Source organism: Tupaia chinensis, unplaced genomic scaffold (assembly GCF_000334495.1).
Source record: "Tupaia chinensis unplaced genomic scaffold, TupChi_1.0 Scaffold000009_1, whole genome shotgun sequence".
Classification (NCBI taxonomy): domain Eukaryota; kingdom Metazoa; phylum Chordata; class Mammalia; order Scandentia; family Tupaiidae; genus Tupaia; species Tupaia belangeri.
Window position 1 is genome coordinate 1340422 of NW_006159439.1, and position 13306 is coordinate 1353727.

At 35.9% G+C, this 13306-nt stretch overlaps 1 protein-coding gene across 2 annotated transcripts in view; it reads left to right on the forward strand.

Moving 5' to 3' along the window:
* The window catches only part of EPHA3 (EPH receptor A3), a 404175-nt gene that overhangs the window by 332002 nt on the left and 58867 nt on the right, over nt 1–13306 (forward strand). For both annotated transcript variants that reach the window (XM_006139867.2, XM_006139868.2), the window contains exon 11: nt 7548–7733. In XM_006139867.2, the coding sequence (XP_006139929.1) occupies nt 7548–7733 (186 nt within the window). The remainder of the gene's footprint in view (nt 1–7547; nt 7734–13306) is intronic.

The window sequence follows — 13306 nt, forward strand, 5'->3', positions numbered from 1 at the left end:
TCCTTCCTTCCTTCCTTCCTTCCTTCCTTCCTTCCTTCCTTCCTTCCTTCCTTCCTTCCTTCCTTCCTTCCTACATTCCTTCCTTCCCTCTCTCTCTCTTTTGAATTTGACCACAGAGGGACAGAGCAAGGGAGAGAGAGAGAAGGAAAGTGAGAAAGCAAGCCACTAGGTCCAGGACTCGGACCTCAGTTGGCCATGTAGAAGTCAGTGCCCTTAACCACCACACCACTTGCTGACCCCTCATGATGCATTTTGCATAGAAAAAAATGTCATGACTTTTCATATGACAGTGTGTGTGTGTATGTGTGTGTGTGTGTGTATGTGTGTATGTGTGTGTGTATATAGAGAGAGACAGAGAGAGAGAGAGAGATGCCAATTCTCAAATTTTCTGTAGAAATATTTTTACAAAAATATATAGGTGTTACAGAAACTCTTATTTTTGCACTGCATCATCAAAAGAAATATACCTGTTTTGCAAATAATAAAATTAAAACTAAGCCATGAAATAACTTTCTCAAAGAAGCAAGTTCCTATTAGTGAGGAATGTAAAATGACCAAAATTCTTAATTTTATTCTTCAATTTAGCAATTCTCTCAAACATTAAATACTGAAAACTTATTAAGTAAGAAAATATCTATTGAGGCCTTAACTTATGGTAGACATGTAAGTAGTATTTAGCTCTCTTATTATTTATTTACTTATTTTTGTTTTTAGTTTGCTATAAGGTGCTTGCACTCACTGGAGAGAGAAAGAGAGAGAGTGATAGTGAGAAAGAACACCCCCAGTGGATGTCCACTCCACAGTCTCTTTTCCTCCATATTCCTCTAGGGACCCTGGGTGTGCACACATGCATACTTGAGCATCCACCTAAAGCCACCAGGACTGAAACTGGAACTGCGCAGTTGGCCAATTTCTGCCATCTCAACCACTATGCTACTGGCTCACTCTACTAGCTATTATTTTTTTTTTTTAAGAGGTGTTTGTCTTCATGCATGTGCACTTGCTGGAAAGAAGTACAGAGACAGAGAGACAGTGAGAGGGAAAGTGAGAAATCACCCCCGGCGGGGGGTGGTGGGGGATGCTCATACCACAATCCCTTCTCCTCCTGGGATCTTGGGCATGCATGCACACGCACCTGGTATGATTCTGAAGCCACAGGGTCTGGGACTCAAACTGCAGTAGACTCTATTGAAGTCCAACTACATAACCACCACACCATTTACTAGCCCTCTCTACTAGCTTTTATATAGGTATTACTATCTCCAGTTCAGCAGATGAAAAAACAAATGCTAAGAATTTGAATAGCCATGGTCACACCAAAATTGAAAACCCAAATTTGAATTTTATATTTTCTAACTTCAAAGCCCCTGCTGGACACTGAAGATCACAATAGTGCCTCCTCTATAGAATTTTTTGTGATTAAATGGTTTCATTCATGTACAGTACTTAATTGAACCACAAGCATTGACCAATGTGCATTTTTATTATAGTTTTCTTATTCCTTATTGGGACTTCTGGGCTTTATATAATCAATGTACATCTGTGTGGGGTACAAAAATCTTTTTTAATTTTTAAAATTTAATTGTATCTACTGTTATTATTTTTTAACTTGATCAGAGAGAGAGAGACACGGGGGACAGGAGGTGAGAAAGTAAGTCTCTGGGTCCAGGACTCAAACTGCAGTCATCCATGTGAGAGTCCAGAGTTTCAACAACCAAGCAACCTGCCAGCCCCCAAGGTGTTCTTTTTCAAGCATGCATTCACTGTGTAATGATCAAATTAATGATAATCACATATTCATCTTTTTCAACATTGAACATTGCACTATTTTTATCTATTTGATAATAGTCCTTTCTACTAGGCTTTCTTTCTTCCTTCTCTTTCTTCTCTCTTTCCTTCTTCCTTCCTTCCTTCCTTCCTTCCTTCCTTCCTTCCTTCCTTCCTTCCTTCCTTTCTCTCTTCTTTTTTTTTTTTTTGGCAGTGTGTATTGAATTGTCCACACATTTACTCGGCTATGGCACACTGTTTAATACCCTCTTCGTATCTACTTGCATTTTTCTGTCCATTAATATCCCCTCCCTCCCATGTACTTTCTGGTATCTATCAGTACTTCCTTTTTATATTTTGATGTCCTTCACTTTTCATAGTGCGTGGACTGGCTTATTTTCCTTAACATTATGTCATCTTGGTTCATTGACTTTGTGTTCAATGAGAAGATTTCATTGTTATTTATGGCTGAGTAGTCTACCATTGTGTGTATGTGCCATATTTTCCCAATCCATTAATGTGTTTTTGGAGTGATATTTATCTTGCTTTCATTTCCTGTTGTGATGCTCTTTTAAATATTTCTTGAAGAGTCAGTCTAGTATTGGCGAATTCCTTATTTGTGTTTGTGAATTATTTTATTCTTCCTTCCATTTGAAGGATAGTTTATCTGGTTGTCATATTTTGTAGTTGAAATGTTCTCTTTCAGTGCTTTGAATATACAGTCTTATTTCCTCCTGGTCTATCAAGTTGTGCTTAAAGGTCTGAGGTTAATCTGATAGAGTACTTTTTATAAGTAACTTAGTGTTTATAGTAATTTTGGAGGATTTTTTTTTCTTATCTTTGACTTTTGACATTTTAGTAAAAATGTGCCTTGGAGAAGACCTTATGATAAATCTATTAGTCAGCCTTTAAATTTCTGGAATCTGGATGTCTGTATCTCTCTGTAGGTCTTTTTAAGTTTTCAGTTAATATTTTATGAAGTAGATTTTCTGCCCTCTTTCCTACCTTCTGGGATACTCATTATACAGATATTTGATTCCCCAAAGTTGTCCCAGATTTCTTGAATCTTCTCTTCATTTATAACATTTTTTTTTCTTTATTTTAGATAGTTTTTTAAAAGTTGTGTATTTAAGTTCAGAGATTCTTTTTTCTTCAGGTCTAAACATTACTGAATTTTTTTAAAAAAATTCTGTATTGTATTGCTCATCTTCTGGATTGTGTGTGTGTGTGTGTGTGTGTGTGTGTGTGTGTTTCAATTTCTATTGAATCTCTCTTCTATGTCTGAATTATTTTCCCCCTGAAATTGTTTGAGTTCTCTTGTATCTCACTGAGTTTGGTTATAATCAATACTGTGAAATCCACTTCTGACATTTTTGTGCTATTCTGCATCTTTTCCATTGTTAGTGTGGCTTTAGTATGTTTTTTGAGGAGAGATATTCCCTTGCTTTTTCATGTTTCATGTTTCTTGCATCCTTGTGTTGATTTTTCTGCATCTGATGAAATACTTCTTAATTTATAGGTTGGATATTATAGTGGTAACATTTTATTTATTTTATTTTTCTTATAGCTGCTATGTATTTTAGTGTGAGTTTTAACTAGGTCATACTGGCTTTGGTTCCAGTTGGGCTCAGTGTGAAAGACTTTATATATGTTTAGAGACATCAGTGAGGTCCTCCTGGTTTCTGATTGGGGGCTCTAAATAAGGCTCATGTTGTGTACTTGAGTCCCAGTTGTAGAGGAGATGAATGTCTCAGAACTGATGTCGCTGCTTTCCCATAGTGTATGTAGCTACCAAAGTTCTCAGGCCCTATGTAGGGAGCAGGATGCTCCTTCAGTGAAAGTAGCCAAAAGAATGTATCAACTGAAAATAAATAATTACCTTTGTCTTCAGTGGGTTGCCCACAAGAGGTATGCAGGTATTAGTTGAAGAGTTGTGACTCAGGGAGTGACCAGTTATTTAGAATGTCATTCCTGGGCAGTCTCTGGAGATGGAGAAAGTTGTCTGCACCAGCGCCTGACATTTCCCATGGTTGCATCCTTCCATCAACAATTTGTCACAGGTGGACAAGCCAAGGATGTTGTTATTACATGGTGGGTCATACATACCCTCTCCCATAACTGTGGGCAGAGTCTATATGTCTATCTGTATGGTCATGAGTTCAGGCAGATGGGGCCTGTGTGTGTCCATGGTGCAGCTTCAAGTGCAGATGGGCAGGAATTCTGATATGGCCTTGGAGCCAGGTGGTCGGAGAATGTTAACCTGCATATGTAGGTGCAGAGAAGACAGAAAGGTTGCAGGTACCAGCTGACATAGTGTCTGCAGACTTGTGCCCTTAAATGCAGGGGTTGTCCAAGCAGGTGACAGCTGGGCATAGGAAGTGGACATTGGGCAGGGACATGGTTTCACAGGACTGTGGCCCAGCAAAATTGTGTTTGTTCCTGTCTTTCCTTGAGACTGGGGATCTCTAGGTTTGGAAAACAGGGGGGCAGGGGGCTGATGCCTCCTTCTATGTTCCTATTTCAGAAGGGTGATCCCCAGGCCCTTCCTCTTTTTTAGACACTTCTCTAAGCTCCTCCACTCACACTCACAATCCAGGGAGGTCCATAGAAGCTTCACTGAAGATATACTTATCTTATTAATCAGTAGAAGGAGAATGATCTTTGAGTATGGTAAAGGAAAGGGATCATTCTAGTTATACACACAAGTAGATATTTTCCAAGGAATTTTACTTTAAGCAACTTTTTCATTGTGCATGTTAAATGAGAATATGGTATCCAGTCTCATAAAGCATACCTACTTCAAAGAGCAAATAGTAACAGTTACATTTATTAGATTAAATCAGTTAAGATCCAGTAGTTATACTTTTAATTAGAAGTGATGCAATCTAAGTTTTTTCTTATGGTTACAAACTTAATTGAGTAAGGCAATATAAAACTGGGCTAGATGAAAATAATGGAAATTATATTACCCAAGTCTTTGTTGACTTTTCCAACACAGTACTTCTAAATTATTATAAACATAATTAAATTAATAGTTAATATTTCTATGTCTCATATAATATATTGGTGACTATTTCTAGTATTTATCTAATGAAATATAATATTATTAAATTTTGTGAGTTTTAAAACAACACTGTGGCCAGAAGGTGTTGTGATGTTTAAGGCTCCCTCATGGTCAAATGTGGTTTAAATCCCAGACAAGTAGCTTGAAAATCATGCCAGATGCATGTGCATGCATGCCCAAAATCCTGAAAGGAGAATGGAGGAGAAGGGACTGTCACATGGCTTTCCTCTCTGAGGTGATTTCTCCCTTTCCTTCACTCTGTCTCTTTTTGGCAAGTACACATGCTCTATGGCTAAAAACAAAAATCAAAGCAAAACAAACTTAACATTGCTGAAATACTATTTTCATGAATTTTAAAGGTAGCTGTGCCTGTAGCTATAAATGAAGTGACATGTCACCTAAAGTGCTGATGACACCTGAATTTAACACATGATCTATTGTTCCATGTTGATTCATGATGATGTCAGAATTTTCTTTCAAAAAATTAAAGGTCATTATAGATGTCACCTCATGGTTTCTCCAAATTCATTTTTACATAAACTGAACTGGAGCTCTCCTGAAATGTTCAGAAAACTCTCTATAAGGAAAGGAATTTTACATTTGCCTGCGAATTCTGACAATGACTTTACATCATAACTTGGCTTTACGTCATAACTTCTGATACTCACATACCAATAATGACGTATTCTGCATTGGATTTAGCATGATCAATAGACTTCCTAAAGTTCTGCTCTCTAATCCTCCCTAGGATCCTAAGAAACACTATCGCTGCAGATGTTATCTTCTCTATACTTGTTCAAAGGAAAGAAACTAGTCCTACCTTGTTTACCATGACACCTGAGTTTTCCTTAGTGTTTGCCATGTTGTTGACAGTTGATGAATATTTGATAAATAAATGCACAGGTATCTCCTTTTGGACTTTAGAAGACTTAGCCAAGTTATAACCTAAGTCATTCCTTTCATAACAGTGACAAGACTGGATTTTTGGAAAAGGGTCAAGTCTGAGAGAGTTTAGAACTTTCTAGAAAGAGTAAAGTCTTTGTTGTTGTTATGTAGGTGACAGATCAGTAGGAGAATATAATATTTTTGAGGGTCAAAACCTCACTGTATCAAAAAAAAAACCCTAGAAAATAATCATTTCACTTCTTTTCATTTATTTATTTATTTATTTATTTTTAGAAGTTTTTGCTATAGGGCTCATGCACTCTCCAGAAAGACAGAGAGAGACAGAGAGACAGAAAGCAAGAAATCATCCGGCCATGCCGCAATCCCTTCTCTTCCATTCTCCTCAAACCATGGTTGGCTACATGGGAGTTCAACAACATAGCCATTACACTAACAGCCAGTCCCTCATTTCACATCTTTCTGGCTGATAAATGGGGACATGAAGTTTATAGAAAACTCATGCTAAGAAGATTAGACCAAAGATGCTGTGCCATTCCACAGAAAATCAAAAAATAATCATTATTCATCTTTTTTTTTTTTGAGAGCTTTTGCTATAGAGCCCATGTGCTCACCAGAAAGACAGAGACAGAGAGACAGAAAGTGAGAAATAATCCCCCTCCCCAGCCCCGAGGGAGGATGGCCATGCCACAATCCCTTCTCTGCCATTCTCCTCTCAGGATCCTGGGCATGCACACACATGTGCCCAGCATGAGTTTAAGCCACTGGGTCCGGGACTCGAACCATAGTTGACTACATGAGAGTCCAGCCACATTGCCATTATGCCAACTGCTGGTCTCAATCATAGTTCATCTTAAAATACTTCAGAAAAAATCGGTTTTAACATTAAAAAAATATTTTTAATGTAGTATAAAACATATCTACTAATCCACAAGTTTAGAAATTCTGTGAGAAAGGAACTTTCTACTGATGGAACTGCTTTGGAGTAACACAGTGGCAACCATGGGAAAAGAGAAATGCATGCTAAGGGTCTCTTCTTTAAGGAAGCTCAAAATCACCCATACTAGTTCTAGATAATTTTATAGCAATCAGATTATAATATTTAAAAGTTAGCAGAACTTTATATTCAACAAATTATGGTTTATTGCACAAGAAGACAACTTTGTATTAAATATATTGAATCTAAGAAAATACCTCCATAATAATTCTTTAGATAAAACATGCTATGTTTTCTTTGATATTTTTATTTCATTTGTCTCTTCTCAGAAACCCAGAAACTTTATAGTCAGTATTCAATAATGCAGTGCAGCTATATACCATTAAATTAATTGATACTAGATGCTTTCATTCTCATTTTTGGAGAGTCTAAGTATATAACCAAATTGGCTCTCTTAGCAAAATCAAAATGGTTAAGGACATCTAAATTTAAGCCAATATCCAATCCTTAATATCTGTGCTGGCCTCTTATTTACCATGCAATAATGGTAGCTGTAAGAATGGGAGTGAAAAGTTTGACACATACAGCTTTTAACTTTCTCTCATTTTTTTCATCTTACATTAGTCATAGTGCAGTGCTTTAAAATATATGGAGTTTCTCATCAGGTCCATTTTCCAGCAGGATATGTATGTCCTGTGGTTTCCTAGGCAGTCATATCACCATCGTCCAAAATATGTTGAAGGCCTACAGTGAAGCTCTTGTAGGTAAAAGGCATAAATATATTTAGTGAGCTTACTGAAAAATAATTCTCTCCAATGATGATTTTTTATTATATAAAATCTTATATTTTGTTGTCATCCTTCTGAATTCTAACAGGTGAATTTGGAGAAGTATGTAGCGGTCGCTTAAAACTTCCTTCAAAAAAAGAGATCTCAGTGGCCATCAAGACCCTGAAAGTAGGGTATACAGATAAACAGAGAAGAGACTTCCTGGGAGAAGCAAGCATAATGGGACAATTTGACCACCCCAATATCATTCGGCTAGAAGGAGTTGTTACTAAAAGTAAGTAAAGACTAAGACCTGCTTTTGCACCTGTTGCTCAAAGATGGTTTAAATCCGAACTCAATTACTTTTTTCTTAAGTACCTTCAATTCTAAGGAAAAAACTAAATTATGATTAATATGGTATTTTTGAAAATAGAGTAAAGATACTTAAGTAGAGTTTTCATTTTTTAAAAAGTACTAATCACCATGCCTCTGGTTGGCTGAAAATATTAATATTTAAGAAAAGAAATTTCTAAAATTCTTATCAAAATGCTAAATATTAGATGCCATGAAAATGTTAATTAACTTAATTCAATCTTTCCACAGCATTCAAAAATCATTATACCATTTTGTACTTTAAAAATAGATGCACCTATACTTTGTCAGTGTATAATAACAATACAAATAAAAAACAAATTTAAAAATATTAAGAGCTAGACATTGGACTATTTGAAGATAATTTGATTAAACTATTATAAAGAGGAGGATCATTGAGAACTTTTATGTAGAGTATTGAGGAAAAGCAATGAGTCCATTTAGCCAGGAACCCCCAGCTAGTTGTCTTTAGTTTTATTATTCACCAGATTTATTTAATTTTCCAAATCTCTACTCCACCCTCAGCCTCTTACCTTTAAGAAAATTATGGGAGTCCAGGGAATTCTTCTGAGCTGTAAAGGCTGGGATCACAGTAGACCCAAGACTTTTTCTGGGTTCTCTGTGGATTAAAAATAGTTTAGATTTAGGGTCCCATGTGGATTTTTGACTTCTCAGGGGAACTCTGGCACACAGCCCATGATAGAGAGCTGAACTTATTTCCATGATGGTTTATCCAGCCAGGCTGCGAAGGGTTCCCGTGAGGCAGATCTGTGATTTTTGGCTCCAATCCCAATGAAAACCTCTTGACAATGCCCTAGGACCTCTTTTTCCCCTCAAGAGTTTGGAGCACAGGATGGAGAATAAGCAAAATTGGCAGCAAACTCTTGAGTGAAAGGCAACATATGGCAGAGAATTTGGCATCCTTTAGGGGATAATTCATTGGCACCACATTTACATACTCTATGGTTACCAACAGACATTGTTCATTATATTTTTCACAATGATATTTTTCTTTAACATTACATAGAGCACTTTCCAAATGGCACTAATACCTATTCTCACTTAGTGTGACTAAAAAGGCATTTCCTTTCTCATAGAGCATGGTTTAACTGAAATATACTTGCATTTCTTTTTGAATATTCTTTTTTAATAAATGGGGTCAAGAATTTAATGTAGAATAATCTAGCTATATATTGTAAATCCATATTTAGTCTTGTAAGTTTTGTTGTTATTGCTGTTTTTTGTTTGTTTGTTGTCATTGTTGGTTTTCCTCTGCATCTTAAAAGTCAGGTCAAACTAGTAGTAATTAAAATATTTTCTAATAAAAAACATTTAAATTTGAAAAAATTACTAATTAATGAAAACACCATTCGCAGTAGTAAGAATTGAAAAGAAGTATAAAAAAATCCTTTGTTCCTTCAAAGCAACATCATGTATAGACTATTTTTATGTCTATAGAGCTTTAGTGTCACGTCTACCTGGGATTTTAATGTCACCGAGCCATTTAATATCCTTCATGACATCCTCACGGAGTGTTTGAGGATCCTGAGTCCCACCGAGGAGAAAACACCGCACTGGTATTAATGCAGCCCTTCCTCTCACTCCCTTTTCACTAGCTCTTTTATGAAGTCCTGGCATTAGTGTTACTGTGACATTCTTACCACTGCCCTGTGAGTTAGCTCTAAGTTTTCCTTCACAGTTGAGCAACAGTAACTGTAAAAGACAAGTATCTTGTTTAACTAGTGAATGAATTCTGGAGATAAAATTAAAAACTCATTTTGGGACTAGCAGGTGGTGTGAACCTTAAGGCATTCCACACACTGGCTGGACAGTTAAAGCCCCAGACCTGGCTACTTGAAAATGATTCTGGGTGCATGTGCGTGCATGCCCAAAAACCTGAGAGGAGAGTGTAGGAGAAAGAATTGCAGTGTGGCAATCCCACAGGGACAATTTCTCACTTTCTCTCTCTCATCTTTCTCAGGTGAGCATATACACTTTGTAGTAAAAATGCCAAACAAACAAACAAAAAGCATGTTCTGTTCATTTTGCTTCTATCCCCAACTCTGGACAAAAACTAGTTTCTCTTTTTAATTCTTGTACCCTAGTTATTCTTGTATATTTTGATGTTCAAAATCTTCCCTAACAACTTCAACCAAAGAATCTCTCAAGTTTCAAAATGGGGAGATAACTAATAACCTTTAACACTTAAAAAAAAAACTTTAAATTTCTGACACCTATCATGAAGAAAAGATAAAAATCACTATGAACTAAGTATTGGTTTTGAATATAAGTTTGGTAATAGAGTACATGATTATGATAGACTTTTGTATTATTTTATCAAACATGAATGGATTTTTTATTTGCTTTTAGTGTTATGAATCATTGCAAGAAACCCATTGTATTTTACTATTTTATGTGCATGTGTTTACTAAATTATAAGCTACACTAAATCATAATTATTGTGGCAAATTTCCATTAGATATAAAATGAAATAATTAACTGTGGCTTATGATAATTAGAAAAGAAATCCATACAATGAGTCCCATGGAAAAATGCAAGAAAAAATATCTTTAAAGTGACCTTTAAAAATTGCAGGTATTATATTAAACATCTTATTCAAGTCTGATTCTGTAACATTCTGATATGAATTACAACTGCCTTATTCTTGGGGTGAAAGTTCTAAATTTGATATATCTCCCTGGTCAAATAAGCATGTAAGAATATGCCAAATCTGACTATATAAACCCCAGTCATCTCATATATTGAAAACATAATAGAGTAGTAGACCTAGAATTAAATTTTGAACTCCTTAGTGGCACATTTAAAAGTTCTAAGTCTGGCACCCTGTAACATCTGGGAGGAAATAGGAACGCCTCATAATAATGTTAATATGTTGGATTTACTATATTCCTATGGCACTTCTGTCTCCCAAAACGTTGTTCATTCTATTCTTCTTATTTACTGTTTCCTGAGACTATATGACTTCTAAATCAATCTACCTGTAGAGTTTGGAAATACATGCACTCACACACATACACACACACACACACAAATATACACACAATCAGTGTGATGCTTAGGATTTAATAAAGGATATTGTATGTAAGAAGGAAAAACAAACATATCAATATCTAAATAAATCATCAGATCTGAGTTCAAGTTCTGATTCAATTGTATTTACTATGAAACTGCTTGTGAATTTAAACCATTCACATAGATTCCCATGTTCACTTATAACATGGAATTAACAGTACTGTTTTACTATTTCCAGACACCTTACAAATTAGATGGTATTGCAAAAGAATATATCAAATGGTGAATGATTATGCAAATCTAAGTTACTATTTCTGGTTAATTTTGAGAGTTTTCCAGTTAATCTTGATATATAGAAAATTCTCAAAAGCTAGTCATATGTTTTTATCACTCAAAGGTATTTATTTTTATTATTGCTATTGATTGTGTGCTTTGAAACACTACATCTAATATGACAAGACTACAAAAAGTTTGTGAAAAAATGAAATTAAAATATGAGCTTATTTGGTACAATATTCAAGATAAAATCCTTAAGTAGTTTTTTTCAGAAAACACGTTTTCAGTCAACTTTTTGAAGACCCCTTATATGATATACTATTTTTCAAGTCATTTAGAAAAAACCCTTTACTCAATCATTATATTTTCATTTATTTGAATTGAGCCATAAACAATTTTAATGGTACATTTTGAGCTCGATGGTTTTAAACAAAAGAAGGTGAGAGAGTCTCTGATCTTCAAAGTAGCAGAAAGCTGGGGGCACAGTCCTTGCTCAGAACTAGGTACTAACATGTGTTATCAATTTCAGTTTCAGTTCAAAAGGATGGAACTTGTTTTCAGCAAATGTTTGATATTTCTGCCATCACTCCATTAGTTAAATAATGTTCAGACTGTAAGAAGACCTTACATTGGACACTTTTCACCTAGTGAAACAGAAGAAGTTATATTGGATCAAATGCATTTTTCCCTGGGTTATTTTCTTTTTTTGGAGAGGTTTTTGTAATAGGTCGTGTGCGCTCTCCAGAAAGACAGAGAGATAGAAAGCAAGAAATCACCCCCCCTCCCCCTGGGGGGATGGCCACAGGGCAATCCCTTCTCCTCCATTCACCTCTCGGGGTCTTGGGCATGCACATATGCCCTGCATGAGTCTAAGCCACCCGGTCCAGGACTCAAACTGTGGTCGGATACATGCGAGTCCAGTGACATAGCCATTACTCCAATTGCTGGTCCCTCCCTGGGTTATTTTCTAGAAAATGAAAAATACTGACATGTAATTTAATAGGAACTTTGCAATATTGAGGACTGCCATGGGCAAAATATTATGATGAATTCTCGTAATTAAAATATATCAGTACTGGTCTGAGTGTCCACTTTGCAGCAAAAGCTTTGCAATTGGTTTGCACTTTCTTATTCCCTGCATGGAGGATAGGGAAGCGTTGCTGGAATGCAATGTCATACTTGAATATCAGTGCCAAATTGTCATTATTTCCTGTTTGTGTCTCTTTCAAGCTTTCTTCGCACTTGTCTCAAGAGTTCTACATTTCTTGTCATATTCCTAATAGAAAATACATATGTTATTTTAACTTTAGTAATAATTTACAGAAATAGTTTGCTAGAATAGCAAAATTCTGATGGCCCAGAATTGTTATTACACTTTATGACTGCAAGTTGATAAATGTGTTCAGAACATTTCTAAGTGCCCACATTAACAAAATTAGGAAAACTGCAGAAAAATAAGCTAAGAATGTTACTTGTGCATGCGTAAATAACTTCTGTTATTTCTTTATCACTGTCCACTTCTGTCTTTTGAATGGAATAGCCACATTTGAGTGATAAAGGATGTGGAATTATGTATTTCCTGTAATTATCTAGATAGGATTGTTCTCTGATATTTTTGAAATATCATATTCAACTTAAAACATTTGTTACAGCATGATAATCTTGTACCTAAAGACTGCTTTCTATAGAGCACTAGTTTAAACATACTGTGACTTTCCTACAAAAACAAGAAATATAACAGGTGATTTCTCTTTGTCTGTCTCTCTCCGTCTCTCCAGAGAGCACACACTCCCTAGAGTAAAATTCTCTCTTAAAAAATTAATAATTATAGGGAACCAGCAGTTAGCGTAATGGCTATGTCGCTGGACTCCCATGTAGTCGACTGCGGTTCGTGTCCCGGACCCGGTGGCTTAAAACTCATGCCGGGCGCATGTGTGTGCATGCCCAAGATCCCAAGAGGAGAATGGAGGAGAAGGGATTGCGGCGTGACCATTCCCCCTGGGGGGTGATTTCTCGCTTTCTGTCACTCTGTCTCTGCCTGTCTGGCGAGCGCACGTGCCCCATAGTGAAAATCTCTCCAAAAAAAAAATTAATAATTATAAATATTCACAACATTAATAGATAAAAAGAAAAATTAATCTCAACAGGTACAGAGATCAAACAACCACTTCAATTTTGAATTCTTTA